The 23,142-nt window shown below is 42.8% G+C and overlaps 1 protein-coding gene across 8 annotated transcripts; it reads right to left on the bottom strand.

Annotated features, from left to right (window-relative positions):
- Positions 1–3: 3 nt before the first annotated feature.
- phka1a (phosphorylase kinase, alpha 1a (muscle)) lies at positions 4–21,291 on the bottom strand. Of its 8 annotated transcripts, none has more exons than XM_035407931.1 (34): positions 21,219–21,291; positions 20,638–20,788; positions 19,319–19,477; positions 18,917–18,964; positions 18,160–18,328; positions 17,290–17,372; positions 17,061–17,141; positions 15,887–15,985; positions 15,436–15,582; positions 15,271–15,324; positions 14,859–14,981; positions 14,045–14,140; positions 13,388–13,495; positions 13,200–13,278; positions 12,809–12,943; positions 12,197–12,306; positions 11,287–11,431; positions 10,096–10,174; positions 9,819–9,976; positions 7,256–7,426; positions 7,087–7,172; positions 6,741–6,886; positions 6,035–6,188; positions 5,364–5,443; positions 4,742–4,820; positions 4,141–4,270; positions 3,670–3,771; positions 3,283–3,398; positions 2,925–2,963; positions 2,401–2,445; positions 1,963–2,124; positions 1,579–1,632; positions 1,200–1,400; positions 4–1,087 (listed from the first exon to the last, which is right to left on the bottom strand). In XM_035407931.1, exons 2-34 carry the CDS (start codon positions 20,713–20,715, stop codon positions 914–916), a joined length of 3,690 nt encoding a protein of 1,229 aa, XP_035263822.1. In that variant the 5' UTR covers positions 20,716–20,788; positions 21,219–21,291; the 3' UTR covers positions 4–913. The 8 variants fall into 8 exon arrangements, with proteins under 8 accessions (XP_035263822.1, XP_035263819.1, XP_035263820.1 ...); XM_035407928.1 differs by having other exon boundaries at positions 20,638–20,817; positions 21,176–21,283; XM_035407929.1 differs by having other exon boundaries at positions 21,176–21,283.
- Positions 21,292–23,142: the final 1,851 nt, after the last annotated feature.

The raw sequence follows: 23,142 nt of genomic DNA, 5'->3' as shown, positions 1-23,142 counted from the left end.
AGCAGTAATTAAATGTAGTTTTTAATTATGCTTGCATCATACAGAAAGTGCAATTACGATATAATTTTAATAGCATATAATACCATATTTGTTGTATTTACCTATGTGCCCACTGACATATGACACTTTCTTAAAAGAAATCAAAGTCCAAGTGGTTTTAGTCAGGAGTGTAACATTAAATTCACTTAATTTAAGACCATTACTCATTCTTTTCAACTGCACAAACTTCGATATGGCCGACATGACGTTATATATGACGTTTCAGCGAGAGCGGTTAGCTTATACAGTAATTGATATTATGCCACTTTAAATAACACAGTAGTCCTGATCTCAGAATATGGAGTCAGCCCATAAAAGAACTTCAAACAAAAGAATCTGTTGAAGCCAATTACAGTGTAATTTACCTCCAGTGTATTGTATGTTCATTCTTTCAAAATATGCTGCTCCACATTACATCCTGCTGAATATAACTACAACCTGTAAACCTTTCATTTTGTTTATTCAACAATCATTGATATTAAAACATATATTTTTAAAAACAGTGCATTTATAAAAATGACTAAAGAAAAGATCAGAGGTACATTCCTAAACCTCTGCTTTGCAAGAAAGCAAACTGCTCTTCCAAGACACATGCTGGCAAAGAAAAAAATGCCTACCAAACAAAATATGTTTCATAACAAAATCCATATATCATCTCCTATGACCATGGTGTAATAACTTAATGTAGTGTCCGACAGCACTAAAATGATTCTAATCCACAGTCTTAACACCAGATTAGACGGTGTAAACTGACCTATCTTGATGCCACACTAAAGACTACTCCTACTCATATGTGACAGGAGAGCTGCCTCGGTGACCAGCTGCAGGGTTTCGCACTAAACTGGCTGGCATATGTACATTCACCGATGCCGTGTCACTGCAGGGCACAAGCGCCACTCGGCAGGAAGTCCTGAACATAGGTGGCCACGGCCTTGGTGAGGTAAGTCATGCTGCCATAGCGACCACTGGGTGCACTGTCATACAGTAGCTTGCAGATCCCAGTAGAGTGGTCTCTTTCTAGGATGTTCTCCTCCGCTCCCAGGTCTTTCTGCAAGGTACGCACAGGACAAACGGAGTAATGAGAGTGAGTGGTGAACATACTCATCCAAGGGCAGAGGTATATTTCTATGAAGAGCGTTGTATACGGTGCGGACACTAACCTGGTCCTGGTAGAACATATCATTGGCGATGTGTACAATCTTCTCTATGTGAATAATGCTGCCAACGCTCTGTATGTCGATGTCAGCAAGCATAGTGAGCACTAAGATGGCCTCCACCAGCAGCTGCCTGTACTCAGGCTGGGGCACACGGTTTAACACGGTCTCCACGTGCACGGCAAACTTAATCTCACCGGGGGTCATCTGGAGTGAAAGCGGAGGGAGAGATATTTAAAAATTTGGGCCAAGTATTCAGTATTTTGTGGTTAATAGGCTTCTCTTTAAATTTTCTGGATGAGGCAGATGCTGCTCTCCTCTCTATATAGATTAATTTACTAGTGTGTACAAAAAGAAATGAAGGGGAGGTGAGTATTCTGCCTACCTCTCGGGTGGTTGAGGACGGGAGAACAAACCCCTCAATGGACAGACCATGACACTGTGGGACAGACATCAGATTCAACTGAATTCAAGGCTTGCAGGCCTTTACATTACGCTACTATTGTATAATTTCCTGTGAACTGGGACTCACCGACTATATTTCCCAGCTAGATGGATGTACAATCGTTATAAAAATTACCTGAGTTCTGTCCAATATCATCTCTACAAGGGCAGGGTAGTACAATCAATTTTGTATGTAGATTGACGGGAGGTTTATACTAGCTATGGGCTTAAACTTCCATCAGAACCTGCACATCTTTACAGTTACCCTCTCTGAATCACCTTCAGACTTACTTTTTAGGACTATTCAAAAACTCCATTAACTTGCCTTCTGGAGGATCTTCCACACTTTCTGGTAGAAGCCCACGGGGACTCTGTTGAGGGCCCCATCCAGCCTTCTCCTGCGCAGCCACTGTCCCTGTCGACTGTCCCGGGCTGCAGGCACACTGAACGCCCCCTCAAACGTCTCCAGGGAAGGGAATCTGTATCGCTGTGACACAAGGAAGTTACATCACTAAAGAGAGGAGTAGTCATCTTTATCTGAGACAAGCACGTTTCTGCATCGCTATTTATAAACTTGGCACCCTAACATGCCATTTCATGATCCCCCTTTCAGTCTCTAAATACATGTACGTATGAGAACAATAAATAAATAATAAATCCCCCTCCTCCTTTAAAATTGTATTTCAAGCCCACGTCTTTACTTTCACACTGATAATATATTTGAGTTACGGGAATATTTAATACCATTGGTCCTGTCACTTACTCCTTCCTCAATGTTCTCCATGTCAAGTGCATGTGTAGGCAAACTCTGCAAGACAAGACATGTCATGTATTATACATTCCCACTTCAGTAAGGAGACACCTGCAAATGGCAATGAGTGATTTACCTTCAGATTACTTTTGCAGTCACGTTCAGTTAAGGACATAATAATTTTCATTTTAGTCCAAATTGATCAGATAGATTTGACCCTTCATTGCCCAAAGCAGAAATGTGTAACATGCTGATTTACTATTATGAGAAAGGAACACTGTGCTGAAGACCAGAGCTTGCTGTTCATCCTCTGTGAAGTTCATCTCACATTTAGAACTAGGACACTTGACAAATGGATCCTTTAATGAAGAGCATTCGGGCACTGGGCACTATATAATATAGTAGACAAACCAAATGTATGTTGGCATAACAGAGAACAGCAGCCAAACAAAGGCTTTCAACACAGGTTTCTGTGAGGTGGTCTGGAGAATTAACCCCAATACACCAGCCAAAGCTGAACCAGACCACATCATCACCTGACTCTGGTCCACCAATGACAACCTACGCTCCTCCATCTGGAAGGAAAAAACATTTCCAGTGACCCACAAACAAGAATGGCTTTGATCCACTTGAATCTTCAATTTTCCCTGAAGAATATGCCCAGAACCACAGATACAGGTAGTTTATATTTCATGTTTCACTGCGCAGCTGACATTTTAATGCACAGCAAACATGGGTTATTGTGCATCCACCACCACAATTCCCTTAGACACAGAACTAGCATTACTTAATACTGTTAATAACATGGTTAATGTCACAGGTTCTCAGAAGCACAGTCACTTCCTCTTTCTCTAGGCAGATTTGGGGTTAGAAGCAGAAGTGCGATGCCCGTACCATCTTCATGTCACTCTTCAGCTTGCTGATGCCAGCCCTCTCACTCTTGGTGGCGCCCACGTTACCCACCTCGTGGATGGAGATGGCTGGACTGATGCCAGTGTCCACAGCGCGCACTGCAAGGCAAGCACAGACACCCAGCATGTCCACAAATGCAATGAATGCTCAGGAGAACTAACAGTGGCTATCATTAATGCAACAGAAAGGACTTTCACTCCTACAACTACTATTCCAGAATTTAAAAAAAAACAACCTTAAGTGACGGTAGGAGAAGTCAGTGCCAAAAAAGCAGGGACATTGAAGTTAGAGCACCATGGCACTCTCACTTGACCTAGCCGATGCCAACCATGCATTCTGGGAAGGGAGTAGCCTTTTCACTGTACATACCGCTTTTCTGTACCCCAAACTCTTTCCCACTGAGGATGTGGTGCAGAAGGTTCTTCAGCTCTGAGGGACTCAGGCTCATAAGACTCTCTGTGGCCTCCTCACCTGTTGAGCACACACAGACACTCGCAATAATAATAATAACAATAATAATCCTATGTATGTGCATGCATACACTTTAACCCCAACCATTATCTAGTGTCAGGTTTGTCTTGTTTGACTTGTTCTAGTTACTCTCATGTAAGTTTTTTTAATTAAACAGATACTCAGCTTTAATCTTTAATACTACTAATATTTTATATGCTCGGCTGTCAAATGAAATCTCAAGGCAAAATAAAAGAATCAAGTATTCATCCCAGAGCAGGGAAAATAAACTCAATGAATTATTTTAATATGGTAAAAGCTGAACTTTCACCTCAAAGCACAGAACAGTGACAGACCACTACAGGTGTGCCCCTGCTGGCGGAGAGGTACCTGAGCAGTTGAGCGACTGGGCGAGCTCAGTGGCCATGACCTGGATGATGAGGCCAATCCTCAGGCGGAACATCTCGCTGAAGAGGCTTGGCTGCGTGCGGATGTTCATGGCCAGGAAAACCATGATCTCCTGTCAATCAGAAGCAAAGGTCAGTGTCTAAATGCGTTAAACACACAACTCGGTTCACTCAACCCTTACCCCATCAATAGTCATTTCCACACTCAGGCCAGCCAGTTTGAGCCAGCTTGAGCCAGTTTACGCTACAGGTGTCACGTCAAAGGCTCAAGACTGCTGATCCACTTGCCTGTCCACAGTCAGTTCTTGGAGGTGCCAACATCACCCTAAATCATCTCCCGTATGCCTTCTTGGGGTTAACATCATACTTCCACTGCAAGACGACAACTAGCTTCTGTATTATGAGAACAAGCTACCCGTGATACCCCAGCCCTTCACCATGGCAGCACAAATTGAGCCTGACTGGCCCAATGAGGACCAAGGAGAACAGAACAGAGAAGGTGTGGCCACAGTGTTGCCCAAGCGTCATCACAGGCTAGCTCACGTGGCTTGGCCCAGCTGTGGAAACGGTTCTGGTCTGGTCACCTGTGTGAGTATAGCGATGCTGATGTTGTTCTCACTCGCTTCCTCGATCAGCTTGGCCAGCTGGTCAGGAGGCACAGGGCTGCAAGAGGACACAATGAACAGAATATCCCCTAAGCTGTTTCCCAGAAAACAAAGCACCTTTTCTTTTCTTTCACTGGCTCCTGTCCAGTCTGACCTGATATCATACAGGTTTATTCCATTGCTGACATTCCGGCAAGAGGCCAGACAACTACTATTAGCAAGCACAATCGATCTGTTCTACAAAGCAGACACAGAAACAGTCACAGGTCTCCTAATGAAATCATGCACAGACCTCAGATCCTCTTCTTCTGCCAGTGATGGTAAGGGCATTAGGACAGAGACACCACAGTTAACTCTCAGGAGTAAACATTTTAAAGGAGAGACAAGATGGCAGTTAGCTATGAAAGAAATGAAAGTGTGCAGTCCACATGCTTCATGTGATTCACTTTCACTCACTCTATCTTTTTATATGTATGTCTGCAATACACGTTACTTACCCGCATGTTATATTTTCATATTTGCAAGAGTGAAATGAGTACTGAGAGTTTCAGAGCTTCCGCTTGTTGTGTGTGTGAGAGAACTGTGAAAGGCCTGGACTCACGCCGTGATGGTCTTTTCCCGTGGCTCTGGGGGTAAGCCCACCGTCAGGTGCTTCTGGTGGGCGAGCAGATCGGAGCAAGCCTGCAGAGAAACAGCTCCATCAACCCCCTGCCCCCATATCATTCTCCGCATCACTGCCTCACTGCTACATACAGTCAGATATCCCCCATGTCTGAATATTAATGAGATCCAAACACTGGGGAAGAGATTACAGAAACTAACACTCATTCTTATTCATTTTTATTCTATGACGACGCAGCTGTTGCTACATCGTGCTATGAGACCACTAGGAGGCACTTTTCTCTCTGGACAAACTAGAAATCAGTGCCAATGCACTGGGGTGTTAGAGGTTCAGTGCCAATGCACTGGGGTGTTGCAGGTTCAGTGCCAATGTGCTTGGGTGATAGAGTTTTAGTGCCAATACAATGGGGTGTTAGACGTTCAGTGCCAATGCACTGGGGTGTTAAGAGGTTCCATCTTAATTCTAGAAAAGTAAGGAGGTCCTAAGAGACATTAAAGTAGAGGCCCAAACTCATTTTATATGCATGTTAATTGCACACAAATTCCTGTCAGCATTTCTGGACTGGAAATTACGTGACCAGCATTCGGGCTAAAGTGGACGCTGAAAAACACTGGTGCAGAAAACATCCACTGAGGAGACGATATGGGTACCTCATCCAGCTCCTCCACCTTCTTGCGCAGCAGCCCGGAGATCATGCGGATGATCCCCCACTGTCGCAGGTCTCCGGCCTTCTCGTACAGATCCGCAAGCAGGATCCTCACCGTCGTACCCTTGCCATTCAGCTTTGTGTCCCAGTCCATACCCCTGCAAATCCAAGGGCACATGGACAAGGGCTGCTTTAACACGGGACGTTTATTCCACATGGCATGCATTGCTAATTCTGACATAATGTGGCTAAAGAGGGTAAATAATCCGTCTAAACACAAAAAGCACCAAATTAAAGACAAATAAACAGCTCGTTAAAATTCTGGGATTGCAACTGCGGTTGGAACGAAAACCAGCCACTGAGGTTGGAAACCAACAGCCTTTGACTACTTCTATCTTGGATCACACAAATTTCATCCTCATATCTATGAACATAGGTCCATACACCAGTACCCTTCCCCGTCTCAGTGTAATTATGTGAAACAAAATGACTCAAGCACACACACAACCCCATAAAACTATCCCATGGAGAATACATGCGAAGCAGTGACACTGTCACGTTTCTCTTTTCTTTAGCTGGTGCATGCAGGCTGGAAGACTGGCAGGCTGCCACGCGTTGCCAGGAGAGGAAGAGAAGAGGTGCAGTGGTGCCAGCTGGAGACAGAGCTGAAAGCACAGGATGGAGGGGGGGAGGGTGGGAGCAAACGTCACTTGTCTTTGAAGAGGATGTAGAGGATGTCGGCCTGGTCCTGTAGGTTCTCGGTGTCCTTCAGCAGCTGCGTCAGGGCATCGTAGTCGATGTTCCCACTCTCGTCCCGGGGCAGGTTGCTCTCGGAGACCGACGGCACGTGGGGCCCCTGGCGAGACGACGGGCTCTGAGTCAGCACATGCCGTTCACAACCTGACTGGCTAAAATCAGTACACGGTGGAGGCCTACACACGGATGGATTCCAGGATACATAAACACAGCCAATCAGCATGAAGAATGAACTACGTGGAGTACAGCTTGACCACACCGGTTCCATACGCCACTAGACATCAACAACAGCTGCAATACCCTGTTCTCATGGGAGCCTGTGTCCATCAGGTTGAGAGACGGCTGGGGGGAGTAGAACAGCTTGCTGGGCAGGAACATCTGCACATCTGCGGACGAGACAAAACGCCTTTAGGCCCGGCAGGCAAACTGGCTCTCAGCAGGGGAGAGTGTGAAAAGGAGCGCCTCTCACTGTCGATTTTGAGGTCCTTGGCCTTGGCCACGAGGGAGACCATTTCGCGGGTCTTGCGGGCGGCGGACTTGAAGCGCTTGAGGCCGCCCTTGGCGGCGCTGGCCTTGGGGCTGGGCCTGGACACGCTCATCGCCAGCAGCTGGTCTAAGTACTGCGTCAGGTCATCAGACTCTGCAGGAATGGAGTGGGCAGACAGCCATAAGGAGTGTGTCACCAGCACTGAAAGGGCATCGTGCCTCCAAGTAACAACACCGCCATGTATGAAATATGAGAAATGACAGGACTAGCAACTGCGCCATCTCCTCTTACATTTAAACAGGACGCCATCCTTCTAAGCAAATTAACTGAATGCTCTTAAAAGCACTGTGCTAAATGGACAGAATATATATATGTTCAGTGCAACAGAACAAACATAATTCTTCCACATGCATATTCAAGTGCACTCATATCACTGTTGCAAGTACTCTTTTCTCAACTTACCAATTTAAATGCTAATTGAAACATTAATTCTTCCTTCTCCATGCCCATACGAGCTACATTTTGTACAATGAGAAAATGCATGCCATTGTCCAGCAAATCATTCATTCAACATCTCAATTTTATCAACCATTGCTGAAGTCAAATAAATCCATGTATACTGAAATGCAAGTTCATAATTCAGTTTCAAATGCCATTATTTCTCACGCAATATTGTGCAACAATGCTATTATTACTGAAAACATGCACCCATATTTACCGTCAAGTCTACGAGGAGCTACCAAGTGCAATTACTATTAGCAAGCACAACCGATCTGTTCTACAAAGCAGACACAGACTCTCATAATAAAATCATGCAGACCTCAGATCGACTTCTTCTGCCAGTGATGGTAAGGGCATTAGGACAGAGACACCACTGTTAAGTCTCAGGGGTAAATATTTTAAAGGAGAGACAAGATGGCAGTTAGCAGGAGCTGTGAGATGTTCCCTCTTAAATAAATAATGATAATGAGCAGAAGCTTAAGTTTAAACTAAAACAGTGGTGAGAAGCAACGCTGGTGGCATCGGAGACATTATCAACAGCACTGACCACCCTGTCAACCAATCACACACCACACAATATTTTTTATCAGCAACAATATAGTCATACATCTGATCTGACTTATTGCATTGTAATTGTTAACTCTTTTATAATTCCTTTTTTCCTATAAAAAAATAAAAGTGATTTTCAGCAACTGTCTGTCAATACCCACAAGGCTTCCTATATGCTTGGATGCTCTGGCATCTTTGTGGCCTTTCGGGACCACATAGCCCTGGATTGTAGGCAGCCTATAAGGCGCATACTGAATGTCAAACAAATCATGGCAATTCAGATCAATTACATAGATAAAGAAACTCTACTTTTTACCTTACCCACCCCAGCAGACCATACCGTTAACAAGCATCATTATAGCCATAAATTAGCAGCAAACATGCACTAAACATTCACTAGAAATACTGTAGCCAATTCAGAGGAAAACACTTCCTTTTCTACAAGTAACCACATGTCAGAGGAGGTCTCAAACAAGTGTCAGCACTATTACTGACTGTTGAGTGTTGTTATTGGAAGAGATGGTCTTCTAAAGGTAATAGAAATAGCTGGTCCAGAAGGGGACCTCAATGAGTACAGGCTACTGGATACATTTTCCTCCACTCCCAGAAAGGCCAAACAGTGGCAGAACCTGCATGATGTGCAACTGAAGCAGAAGTATTATTTGGATTGCTTGTTTTCTTCATGGGTTTATTTTTGGTATTGCCAAAAATAAATAGCGTGCAAAATATCCTCCCTTCCCACCTTCCTGCATAAGCCTGCCTCACAACAAACAGGAGATTTGTTTCTCCCCCAAACACTCCCCTCTGTCCACTAATCCACAAACCCAAGCACCACCCCAAATAAATTTTCTAGAGTAAACACTGCTGGCCATCCCATCGCCAGGGTTACATGAACATGTAAATGAAATTCAAAGATCTTCACTATGGAAGAACCTCAGAGACTCCGGATTGGCTGTCAATAGAGGCCATGAATGGAAGCTGGGCCATGACATCACAGGGTCACACCAGGGCAATGTGAGTAGGCAACTATACCCCAGCATGGACTACAATTTTCTTCATCCTGACACTGATTTACAGGTGAGTGCAGTGCACTGTAGGAGAGAGTGCACTTCTGATGCAGAGCTCCTGGCCCAGGTGTGGAAGGCACAGAGGTGATCCAACAGGCACAATCGGCAATTACCAATTAGCAGGAAGGGGGAAAGAAAAGGTGAAAATATTTGCAAATAATGAAAAAAGCTTTGACAATCAGCACTTTTAACACAGAAACATGAATAAATATGAAATGATGCATGACTTTGCCTTGAATGATGAGAGGTGGTTGGATCCATTATTCCCAGCGTTTCAGGGTGTGGTTTCACCAGCTATGTATAATGGTTCATTGTCTGTGAAGTGCATCAACTACTGGACTTCGGATTCAGTGTAATAAGAGTCCAGAAAAAGAATAGGCAACATCTGGCACAGCTGGTGAGACCAACTCCTGGTGTCCTTTCCTTACCATCAAAGCTCAAATCATGCACTGCTCCTTCATCAATGCAGACATCATCCTCATCGTCACTTCCATAGATGGTCTGTCGCTGCTTACCACCATCCATGAAGCTCAGGTGAGCAAAGCAGGAAGTCGTCAGGAACTCTGACAACTTCCCAGTCTGTATCCTATGAGGGTTGAGCAGAAACAGTTGCTAAGGGACTATCCTATAAAAAATAAGGAATTTTAATAATCACAACCCTTAAGATGTTACTCTTCCTGTGAATGCAGTTTTTAAAGCCCTTACCTAGCCCCTCCAAAGTAGCCATCCTGTAATTTTTTGAGAGTAGCCAGTACAGCAGGATCTAGGTCCGAATGGTCTTCAGCTGGAATGCATGGGTAAAGACAGCTCATCAGCTATACATAGTATGCCCAATCAGCAGGCCTTTCAGAGATACCCATTGAAAAGTAATGAAATCAGCTTGTGGGCTGATGAACACACATACGTAGTAGAACCAACCAAATATGTTGGTATTCTTACTAGTGAGTCCATCTACCATCTCAATACCCTGCATTGGGTTTTGGGCTGGTGCAAAAAAAAAAAAAAAAAAAACAATAACAAAAAAACACCCCGATTCTAAAGTACAGGCACAACAGCTCTACATATCAGATCAATTCTAAAAAATACTAAAAGGTGCACAGATATTAAAATAACTGCAGGGTACACTAAACTCTTGTCACAGTCTTTCATCTTATGTCAATGAGAACAAAATATATGTGTGTATATATTTGAATATTTTGCATATGTTTTGGGAATCACTGCAGTACTGGCTCTGCATAAGAAAAATGCTTACAGCCAGCAAAGATAGACTTTAATATTAACACTTGTTAATAAACAGCCAAGACATATCGATTGCTTTAATAGCCCTGTACTGCAAATGCTGGAATATTTCCACAAACTGATTTTTGAGTACAGTAGGTTGACACAAGGCAACAGGACCTTTTCTGGCTGCCTTCCAAACCTCTGCCCTCATGTTACGGGTATTTACCATAAAAGGGCAACGGTTCAAAACCAGCCAATAGCAATGCTACCTTAACTCAAGTTACAAATGAAGACATAATCACTGTTATTACTATGCATGTATTCAAAAAAATAATCCAATAGATTTCTAGCAAAAGGTCATAGACCCTATACATACTCTAAAGCTTTTCCCTGATTTTCAGTGCAGAATTGGACATTCTGGTGGGAGTTTGTTCTACTCTGCAGAAATAAACATATCAAGTGTATCTCAGTGTCTGCCTGGTCCTTGGATAACGGGCATACTTCTCCACCTAACAAGACAGAGCACTTGTCCTCTGTAGAAACAAATTTTCCAAACCTCTCACGATTACTTTTCTAGTGCCCTGTGATATGTCAAAACATGTCAACTGAAAAAAGAAAATGCGGCTTCCTGTATTTCTGTGGAAAAAAAGGTAGAAATGTGTATGCACAACTCACTGAGCATGGTCTGTGAGATGGGGAAGGTGACTGTGGGACGGCCGGTCATTCTCCAGCGAGAGGAGAGGTAGGAGAGGTCAGTGCGCAGCATCTCCACGATCATTCTGTTATCCAGAGCCAGGTAAAACTGCTGGTGGTCGATGAACTGGAGAGCAAAAGACAAAGGGTTCATTCCAATCGCCTATTTTATCTGTCCGCGTCTCCTCAGTCCACGCGTGACCCAGAAATTGACTGAGGTCCACCATCTTTAAGGACATTCCAATCTGTTAAATGATCTTTGAAGGAGCGATGAGGCTCCCAGAGGATGCTTCAGCGAGGATACACGAGTCTGCCACGTCTGTAATGGACGTGGCTACAAGCTGATGCTTGAGCGAGCAAGGACATTCCATTTGCCTAACACATTTTGCTATGATTCCTCTGTCCTCATATCTCATCCTTGCATCTCCTCCTCACACCCTCCGTTGGGTGGAGCTAAGGAGTGAGGAAAGAATGCAAGGAAGAGATGCAAGAAGTGAAAATAAGCTATTGGAATGAACCCAGAGTTAAAAAAATTAGGATACACCCCAAGACTGAGAAATAATCAGTAACACACACATCAATTGCTGGTTCACTTAACACATACACAGTCTTAGGAAAAATATAGATAATTTGGGGTTTTAATTAAGTGTTCTTTTCTTGAGTAAGCTAGCACATCACACTTATGAAGTACTGGGCTGGAAGTCTGGAAGTAAACCAGGGCAAAACAGATTTTCAAAAAGGCATCAAAATGGCAACAAATAATGACAACAAGAAATCATACAAAATGAACAGGTTATAAAAACTGTTACAGTAAATCAGTAAACTTAATTGTATGCATGTAATAGCTTCAGGTTCCCTACTCTGCAGTCCACCTGCAGTAATTGACTCTCACCTGAGGAGTAAAGGAGAAGATGGTATTGCGGATGATGTAGAACTTGGAGGTTCCCAGAACTCCAATGCGACGGTACGGTCTTCCAGTCAGCCCTAGTCTGGGGTTGCGGCCTGCAAGGTTGGAACAAAGGCATTTTGAAGGAGGCATATGTCTCTTTACATGAAACCACCCAGAGCTAAGTAAATTCAAATTATAAATCATCCTCCAGTCTGTGAAAGCATTCGGCTTGCACTGAACACACAAGCAAAATAACACACTGTTAGAAAGTGATATAGCAATGTGCTTTTAAGACAATATAGGGTGGGGATGAACCCACAGAAGTAGAACAACTTTGGTGGGGTGACTAACAACTTTTGAGTGGTTCATCCTGTTGCAGCCTTGTTTTACTGCATGGATGGGCCCAACAATCTGGTATCAAACATGAGCCACGCCCATGCCGACTGTAGCCTGCACACCAGCACCCCCCGCTGGTCGATTGGGTGCACGCAGGTCCATATGTTGAGCTGCAAGTTCATCGGTCCAAGCTCAACTGCAGTGTGATAAGTAGCAGCAGATTGGGGAGAAAAAGCCTAAAGACAGTATAACTGCTTCATAGGGTCACCCCATCCTTACCAAGCCTTGCATAGATGTGGCTCAGCACCCTTGACGGCTGCACTCGAACTGGATGGATGTCCGCCACACTCTCCACATCAATCCCATGCTTCTGAAGGAGCTCTTTAATCTCATCTGTCTCTGCCAGGATGCACACTGAAAAAATAAACACACATCCTTGCATTCATATTCCTCTGGTAACGTCCTTTCATTTTCTTTAGTTTCAAGATGTCCCCTTTCTTTTTTTTATCAACAGGTACGCCCTCATAGTAGTTACACAATATTCTACAGGAAGAGAGCAGGTCTTTTTGGACTCACTAGCAAACAGTGAGACTTGTTCATATCAGTCAGCAATGGAATGCGCTCACGATGTGGTTGATATAAACACAACCAATGCAGTCAGAGGACTCACCCTGAACCACCACATCAGGTTTTGGGATGGTGGAGAATCGCCTATTGAGAGGGTCAATCTCACCAGGGGCCAGGAAGCCCTGAAACACAGAAAACAGCCGTTATCTTAAAAAAAAAAAACAGCCCCATAGGCATTAAATAAAGCATGCAAATAAAAAGATCTTTTAGGGGAGTAAAAGACAGGTCTACCTCAGCAAGAAGGTTGCCCACTACGTAAAGTGACTGTCCCCACTTGAGAGGGCACTTTCCCATTGGAATTCTGTCCACTGAATGGGGATTAACATACTCCTCTTCCACCTGTGCCCAACAAAACAGAGAACTGGAGCTGAAGCAACCTACAGTACACATAAGATACTACTGAAAATATACCGCATGTATTACAGCAAGTCTAGGCTGTGACTACAGGGTCACTGGGTCACAGAGTTCCACACACTACAGGCAATAGACCAGATTCAAATTCAATTCAATTTCAAATTCCAAAAAAAACTTTATTAATTCCCAGAGGCCAATTAAGAAGTAGGCATAGAACAGTGTAAGTAAAAACATAAAAACACACTACGACAACATAGACACAACATATACATCTGCAAGTAATACACATAGTAAGGTGCATCATGCTGCATCATCAGTCGATTATTTAGAGTAATGCACTGGTTAAGGTCAAGGAAGGGGCAAAGTCAAGCGCTCCTAGCCAGAGCAGGAGTTGAGTTGACAGACAGCTTCTGGTATGAAGGCTGCCCTCCTACTGTTAGTTCTGCAGCTAGGGCAGCACAGGCGCTGGCCCAAGAGCATGAGGCACAAACGCGATGTGAAACCAAAGAGGACCCGTGAGGACGAGGGCATTACCCGGTCCGGGGGAACACTGTAGAGCTCGGGCAGGAGGCGGACCCCATCCTTCTGCTTGATGAGAATCCCTTCCAGAGCCTCTCTGTACTCCTGAACCTGGAGGACACACAGAAAGCCAATGAGCACCCGGCCACGCCCTACCTCCACTTCAGCCTGGACCACAGAGCTAAGGCCTGAGGAATCCCCTCCCCAAAAGGTACAGCAGATCACTGCTTTCAATGATTGACAACTTCACCTGCATACTGTGTAACCAAGCAACGTGTAGATATTTTAACCAATTCTGTGACTGCAAGAACTGGAAGAAGACATATTGCTTATTTATGACTGCTGCCAGTATCATTACCCAAAACATGGGGTTGTCTGAAAAAAAAAATATTCAGGGACTGTTCAATTATTATTGACAAGTATTTTCCATAAACAACTTGTATTTAAAAGGACAATGTGGACTTTGGATTAGATTGTGCTGGAAATATTTCCTATGATGTCACAGCACTAAGACCAAAACAGGAAACCACAAATGGCTTAGTGGCATATTTTGAGTAATTCACCTATTTCCTTCTGCACAGAATGAAAATGACACTCACAGCCAAAGACAATCCAATACAATTTTAAGACAATAAAACAACATGTTTAACTAACTGTTGTGTTGGTCCCTATGCCCATACAGACAATACGACGAACCACTATTATACTATGCCCAAACTACAAAGCACTAATATACTATATCCATAATAAGAAGCACACTATACAATGTCCATACTATGAAGCACTAATATATTATGTCCACAATATGAAGCATCCACTCCCCTCTCACCTGCTCTGGGCTGTTGATGAAGATCCCATCCAGGATGAGGTATGTCCAGAACAGAGGCCACTCACATTCAATGTTCTCAAACAGCTTGAGCTCCGCTGACTCATAGTACAGCCTGTTGGGGTCCTGGAAAGGGGACAGGCTTATTCAGGAAATGGTGTCACTAAGGTAGTGGTAACCAACCCTATTCCTGGAGATCTACCAACCTGTAGGTTTTCATTTCAACCCTAATTTGGCACACCCGACTCTACTAATTAGTAGCTCAACAAGATCTCTAGCTATTGAATGAGATGTGCTTTGTTATGGTTAGAGAGAAAACCTACAGGTCGGTGGATCCCCAGGAACAAAGTAGGTTACCACTGCTCTAAGGACACCTAACGGCACACCAGAGAATGGGCATCAGAAGTCCCCTCACCTCTTTAGGGGTTTTGTGGCCATCTCTGAGGAACCTGCAGCATCCATACCTACCCTGTGTGAGGCAGAGTGAACAGCTGAATGAGAAAACCAGGGGCTATAGGGCACTTTCCACCATTTATAAACAAGGCCAATCATACTGCAGGTGTGAGAAACAGGATTTAACCTGAAGCTTGGAAATGATCTCCTCCTTCGTCAAGTTGACAATACTAATGTCCTCCACCGCGAAGGCTGGGTACGAGATGATGGAGAGGATCCCAGCATCAACTTCCTTGGAGGTTGATGCCCTCGGCAACATTGAATTGAGGATGGACTGCGGTGGGAAAGAGAGAGAGAGAGGGAATTGGCACACAACCGAAGAAGACGACTATGGCTCCGCTCCAGGCCATATCAGATACGGGCTGTAATTACACACATCAAGCTTGCCAGATCATTTAGCATAAATGAGAACATCAATGAAATATGAGGCTTGGACTTTCTGAAGCTTCGGTATTGGGAAACCTGAATGCGACCGACGTCTTGCGTTAGCAAAAGCGAACCCTAGAATCAATTATTCATTAGCGTAATGGGAGCTCTGCTTTCATTTGTCGAGGATTCATGAGGCAGCCCCTTTTTACCTGACAGTGCTGTATGTCATCAGCCAAAGCATGGACCACAGATCCTGGACCCCCTTTGGCACCGAAAAGATTTAGTTCATCCAAGGCTTCTAGCGCTGCCTATGATCACACACAACAGGGGTCTCATTGCACAAAGAACCAGGGCTTCCTGAAAAATTATGTTACCCTAAAATCTGCAGACCATTACATGAGGCATGAATTCTGCATAGTTGGTTCTTGTTATACTTTCAGTCAGCATTAGCATAGTTGTAAATGATAAATGTTGTAATAAGGAACATTTCTGATTTTGATCTCTGACTCAGTGCATAGCCAATTACATTTTGAATTGGCTATGCACTGAGTCAAAAAAAAAATTAGAATAAAAAAATTAATTAATCATAAATAAATCATTTTTCAGATACCACTTCTGAATTCTTCTGAAAACCTATCCCGAGAATTACGCATTTTACTCCCACTCCTGGTAGATAAAATAGTCCGTTTTCATGGAATTTAACACTACTCAGTTTTTTGAGGTAAACTGTAAATATCTAATTCATGAGAGTAATAATCAGGAGATGTGAGCGCATTAAAAATGAGGTGTGCTAGAAACATCAGTAACACTTGAAGCCAGTTATCTACTCATTTCAGGTGACCGTGTGGCCAACGTGCCTTTGAATTTGTCTCACTGCCATAACTTATCTTTGTTCTGACTGTCCTGGAACCAGATGTCTCAGTTCAGTTCAAAGGCAATTTTAGGGCAAGGATTAAAACCAGGGAAGCAACAGCATGTGACAGTTCAACTAAGGTCAACGGAGAAGGAGCTAGCTGTCAGAGCGCGTCCTCACGAGAGGAGCGCGTGGGGCTCCCAATCAATCACCGCGGCATTCCCAGCTGCTTCGGGACGGGCGCTGGAGTCACTGCCGCGGCTCGGAAACTTCCGGAAACATGTCGGGTACTGCCCGTCTTTATTAGGCTCTCTAGATGCCACCTGACAAAGGCCTCTCGGGGAACGTGTTGCGTTTCTATATGGAAAATTCCTCTCATCTGACTTTAAATATTGGCACAACAGGTGCACATTTCAAAAGGCATCTATTCTTTATTGCTGAGTATTTTCCGTGTGTTTGGTCCACTGTACACGCACTAAGTAGGTGACAATAAAAGAAAGCAATGACTCGTTTCTACAGCAGATGCTTACCTTGGCCATGCCGATAGAGCTGGCATTGATCTCAGGGATTCCCTGATTGGTTTTGTCACCTCGTTCCCACATACCATAATCCTTAGAGTAAACAAACACACAGAACCTTAGATGAACATCTCAAGGCACTTTCACAGAATGAGCATGCAACAAGAGAATTAAATACACCAACAATGTGCACCATCACCAGCAAAACAAAGAAGCACATTGAATATCAACAGAAACTTACTGCAACTTTGTATGCAGCCTCAATGTAGAACATCAGGTTCTGAACTACATCCACCTCGTCCTGTGTGTAAACAATATGCAGGCCTGATAGAGACATAAAACAATGTCATCAGATCTCCTAATTTATTTCATTCTTTTAAAAAAATGTATATGAATATATAGTTAAGGAGGAGAAATAATAAAGTTGTAATTTTAACAGAATTAAATTTGGTAATTTGATTGGGACACAGGACTAACCATAGAGCAGAGGTGGGCAATGAGGGCTGTCTCTGTTTCTGGTTTCCATGGCCACTTCTGGTCTTAATTACTTAATTAGCCCTAAAATTTATGCCACCTGACATTTTAGAATATTTCTTGATAAGCGCATTAATTAGACGAAGACTGTTCTTGTATTCCCATATGAAACATTTTACTGCAATCTAATCTACGAGTGAACCAGTGTTGGTTTATACAGCTCATTTAACCAGGGTAATTGGTAGAAACAAAAACCTGCATACACACTGGCCCCCCAGGACCAGAACTGCCCACCCCTGCCATAGAGTGTGTCTTCCCATCTGAAGAAAGGCACCTCACAGTGTCCCTCTCACTGATTTGGGACACTGGCATTTATACATGGTCCAGGGGTAAAGTTGTCCCTTGCTGGCCTACCAATACCTCTTCTAGAATCAACCTTGTTTACCAAGGAGGCAATCTGCCATAAAGCAGGAAAAAGTAGCAAGGTGGAACAGTAGCTAGTAAGGCCCACTGAAATGATGTACCAGCATGCTACACCAGTAGTACAGATTAAAAGGAACTACCAGGGGTGAACAAGGAGTGGGACACAGTCTGGTCTTATTCATTATTTTAATAGCTGTGCCACCAAAACCTTTACCTGAGGCAGTCATCTGTGCCAGGAAGAGCAGGTAGAGTGAGGTGGCATCCACCTGCAGGTGCCCCCACTCCTGGTCACCCACTACAGGGGCACAGGTGTGCGTGTTGTACTTGGCATGGAGGGAGTCTGAGGTGCTCTTGGTGTACTTGAACTTCTCCACTTTGTCCAACTAGGAAAACGTCAGTTAAAAAACACTCATTCAGGAGGCCTTCACATCATTATATTTCAGGAAGAAGCAGAGACAGTGCTGCACAAAAAACTAAATGCAACACCCACGCTTCCTACATTGCAATAAATTGAGTTGCCTGCTTAGAATTTCACATTTGTAAGCAGATGTAAACAGAAATAGCTTCGTGGAGGTAATCGACTGTCAGCCTAAAAATAAACCCTTCAGCAGACGAAACAGATGATTCAGATTTTCAGATCTTATTTTTACTTAAAAATACGTAATGCTCTGAGCAATATTGTGCATATGGACTCCCTCCTTGAAATTGGCTCATACAGATCAATGTCAAATGTGGTTGCTATAATTACAATGTGCTGAACAGAGTGTTCGCTTGTTCTGGCTGCTCAGCAATGGCCTGGTAGTGGGTGTGTATGGCAAAAGTGTATGCTTACTGAAAGGAGTGGGGCATTGTCCTAAGTCACAATGTCCTGCCCACCACAGACATTTTTATGTCACCTCATTCGTTGGTTAATGCTTCCATTCTCTGCATGAGTGAGCCCACAATTATGTCCAAGAGCCAACGGAATATACCTGTCTCATTATACACTGCAGGAGTCCTCTCATGAGCTTAACCACACTCTGTAGAGAAGAAACAGTGAGAGAGAGAGAGAGAGAGAGCGCGAGAGAGAGAGAGTCAAACAGAACGGCATGGCTTAGCGTCAGATTCAGTCAGATTCAACCCTGACCTTTCCTTCATCTCGTCTCTCAACGGCTGTAACGTGAGACTGCAAAGGCCTCCGCTGCCTGAAATGGCTTCTCTTTACAGTCAATCTTCACACGTAGAGGAGCCCCTCACACACACTGTTGGGGGCTGTCTCTAGCTGTGGGCCACGAGATAACTCAAGACCCCCACAAAATATCTGAACAACCCTGACCGGTGCGCAGTGCAGCCGGTAGCCCACTGAAAGCCTGACCCTCGGGCCCAACTTGTACCTGCTCCAGCTCATAGGCTTTGGCTTTGTCCTCGTCTCGGTCGGCATTTTTGCGATAGGCCAGACTGAGCGCCCACACAGCCAGGATGCTGTAAACGTTGTCTCGGACCCAGGCATCTGGCTGATCCCCACTGGCTGGAAGGAGCCCCGTCACAGGGTCCTGGGTTTTACAAAACAACAGTAACACAGTAAGGACAAGGACAAGTGTAATGTCAATTGCATAGTCCATACAGTTTGGATTTTATCCCTTGAGATGCTGGGAAATGAATATGTTTTTTCACACTTGAAGTAGCTTTTGAGCTTCTTTAAATCTACCTACCTTAAAATCCACTAAATGTGTCCCTGTATGCTAGATTGGACTGTCCAATCCATGTGAGCCAAATAAGAAAAACATAGAAACTCTGTAAAGGTATGATTTTTGATATTTTATGGCAGATTCCAGCATCAGAAATCTTTTCTGCTTAATGTGTTCAATTCCAATAACTTGTTCTTCTCATTTTCAATTTTCTTTCCTCAGTTTACACACAGTAGTGTCTAGACAAAGTGAGAATGACTGCAAAGTGAGAATGGAGTCTGAAAATCCCACAGACCCAAAGTTATTCTCTGCAATGTATGTAGTCTCAAATCTCCAAATAAAATCTGCATGATTCACACACAAAAAAACGTGCCAAGAAACACTGAACTGTGAATCCCTGAGGACTGAAACGCTTATTATTAAAACAACCATTGTTCCAATATAACAGATAGCAGTGTGTTTCTGTTTAGTAATATTGTAGCCTAGTAGCTGAATATGTTTTCACTCAACTTACATAAATGTAAACACGTTACATAGCACTTTCACTGTACATGAACCATTCTGGAAATACGCGTGTGTAAAATACCAATTCCCCCGAGAGAACAGCTAATTACCAGCATGAGCAAAATAGTCCACTGGCACAAACAACCACGACAGAGGAACAGCTAAAAGTAAACCAAACTGGGATCCATAGCAACACATCCCACAGCAAAGACTGAACCTGGCACAGTTTGTTGCCAATTAAAAATCTCCCCATTTAGAGACACTCAAGTGATCACATTAATCCCAAGTGTTTCAAAGACATCTGTTATTTATGTTGTTGTTTTTCTGACACTTAATCACATTCCGTTAATTGATTGGTAAACCTAGGACGTATATGACGTACATTTTTAAACCTGGAGGAAGTAGCAGACCTACCGTGTTGTTTTATTTTCTTAGCTATGCTACGTTCTGAGGTTTTAGTAATCGGGTATTAAAGTGAATTCATAAAGTTGAAAGTCCGTTATTTACATGATATAACTCACTTGGTGACTCAGGATCGTCTGATGCACGATCCGGGCATAGTTGTCAAGCTTGACCCCGGAATTACTGCGACTCCTCATGATGTTCGTCCTCTCTTAGCACAAGTTCAGATCTTGGAATTCGTTGACATTGTTTTGCACAAGCAACAGTGTGCTAAAATGTTGCAACAAGAAGACACACGTCTACACACAAACGGGAAGTAAATGTGAACGCAGCCAATACCGCCACATTAAATACTTAGTAGGTGTCAAGTTGCAGTTGGGACTAACTCTCAAATAATAATTACAATAATAAAAATTTAATCTGTATCATTGCGTCACTGCATCCATAGAAATTGACTTTTAATTTCAGGCTAAACCGATAAACAGAAAAACAGCGTCAACGTGCAATTTATATAAACAAGCACCATTGGTCAAGAACTACTTTGAACATATCGTCGAATAGTGAGTTTTTCAAAAACATTATGATTTGATTTTAAAAGTATAAGTATAAGAACTAGAAAGAATATATCAACAATAACACAAGTTATCGTGTAATAACCTCTTTAACGTAAAATCCACTCTTCAGTCCATTAGTTCCTTACCCCTCCGCAGTCCTCTCGAGCTCTGCAACCTCGAACATGAATTGACAACTCAAAGATCCTGGAAAAGTATAACATATAAAACTATTATACATATATAGAATAAACCATCACGCTAAATCCACGATACCCAAAATACCACTCCGCTTACAATTAATACACTTAAATGTGAGTATAGTGCTAAAAGAACGTATACTCAAGACAGTAAATTAAATGCATTAATTGTTTTTTACGGACTTTCAGGACGCGGTGAGAGCCATTCTGTCGTGAGGTCATACAAACACGTGTAATCGGTTCATATCCTAAAACATCTAGTAATAGAAATCGTCTCCTGCCAAAACTTTGTTCTTGGAAAAGCCAAACAGATACGTCTGGACGAACATGGTAACTCTAAATTTTCATATATTTTGTATAGTTTAACACGACAAAATACATAGAAATCTACAGTAGTGGAGTGGAAGCAATGGAACCTGTATTGGATTTTGTATTTCAGACCACCTTAAAAAAAACAAAAAAACAGTAAGTGCCGGTTTCCCAGACATGGATTAAGCCTTGTCTTGGACTAAAAACACTTCCTCAGTGCATGTATCCTCTGAAAAAGAAAAGTTAATCTTGGACTAGACGTAATCCTTGACTGGGAAACCAGCCCTGACTGTTTCGGAAGCATATACGGAAGTGCACATCTTTTATAACATCTTTTTATAATATAATAAAAATACACTTTCCATGAACATTGCGCCAATATATGAAGATACTGGAAAAAAACAGGCCCTACAAGTTGCTTGTCCTAATTTGTAGACAACAGTTTGCCTTCCAGATCTATACTCGGGCAAAAATTACTAACCGTCTTCCATGAGCTTCTCGACCAAATATTCGGCGCTAGATGGCGACATTCAGCACGCAATGAAACATCAATTAGCCTATTTTTCTGTTTAAATGTTGTCCTACCTTTTGCACTTAATACATTTGACAGATTCGGGGTAACGCCCACAACTTAAATTCTGTTTTTATATAAATCTGAAGACCTGAATATGTTTACTGAATAAATTCAGGCTATGTATCTAGCAAAGCTCAATATAGAAATCAAAACTGCAGCCTCAAAGTTGCAAGTCTAGTCCCCAACAATATTATTTATTTATTTATTCACTGACTTATTCAGCCTACTTACTTAGGGGTTAATGCTGTGTGGATACTGGGTCAAATAAAACATAGATTATGCATCAATTTACTGTTCCATGCTGTTTAATAAAGATCAGGAAATTTGTCAATTTTGTCCACAGCATTTATCCAAATAATTCCTGAACCTCATGCTTACAAATGTGCTCCTCTTGATCCAAAGCCATCCACGGTCTTTATGTTCTGTTGAAGACTTGAAACAGCTCAATGTATACCACAGAGACAAGGTTGTCATGTTCAATTCTAGTTTATTGCTACGAGTGGAAACAATTTAATTTAATTGAAAACATTTTTAGATTCATTGACACAACAGTTGTTTTAAGCTTAAGTATCACTTAATTATGTGTTCAGAAAGTTTAAACAGTTTCCATTTTGAATAAAGTGACAAAACCCTTATGTAACTTGAACCAACAGCCTTTGCATTAATTTCATATGGTCATAAATTCAAATAGGAACTGTCTGCAGTTTGAACTATTCAATGTGGGTAAAACAGCACATATCTACCACCTCAAAAAAGTTTCATTGAATAGTTTATTTTTTAATGGTTTCAAAAAGAGCTTGTGAACAGGCTTGTGTTATGGTTAAATCAGGAAAGCACTGTACATTTTAATTTTACAACTATTGTATTGCCTATTACAGCTGCAGCTTGCGAATTGGGAAATATGCATGAAGTTTGACCTTAACTAATTTACTTACTTCGGATTGAGAGGATCCGAACAAAACACTGGTTCACAGCACCCTGCTGTTCTGA

The sequence above is a fragment of the Anguilla anguilla genome, chromosome 3 (assembly GCF_013347855.1).
Source record: "Anguilla anguilla isolate fAngAng1 chromosome 3, fAngAng1.pri, whole genome shotgun sequence".
NCBI classification, from domain to species: Eukaryota; Metazoa; Chordata; class Actinopteri; order Anguilliformes; family Anguillidae; genus Anguilla; species Anguilla anguilla.
The sequence above is the reverse complement of the archived record's forward strand: the minus strand, read 5'-3'. Positions and strand labels throughout refer to the sequence as shown.

Bases quoted from the DNA above. Each gene is read 5' to 3' on its own strand.
- phka1a (XM_035407931.1), bottom strand. From the start codon at position 20,715: ATGAGGAGTCGCAGTAATTCCGGGGTCAAGCTTGACAACTATGCCCGG. The intron at 13,496-14,044 runs GTAATGCCCTCG...TGTTGGGCACAG, and splicing joins ACAGTGTTCCCCCGGACCGG to GTGGAAGAGGAGTATGTTAA. The intron at 1,633-1,962 runs GCAAGTTAATGG...TCTGTCCCACAG, and splicing joins TGTGGAAGATCCTCCAGAAG to TGTCATGGTCTGTCCATTGA.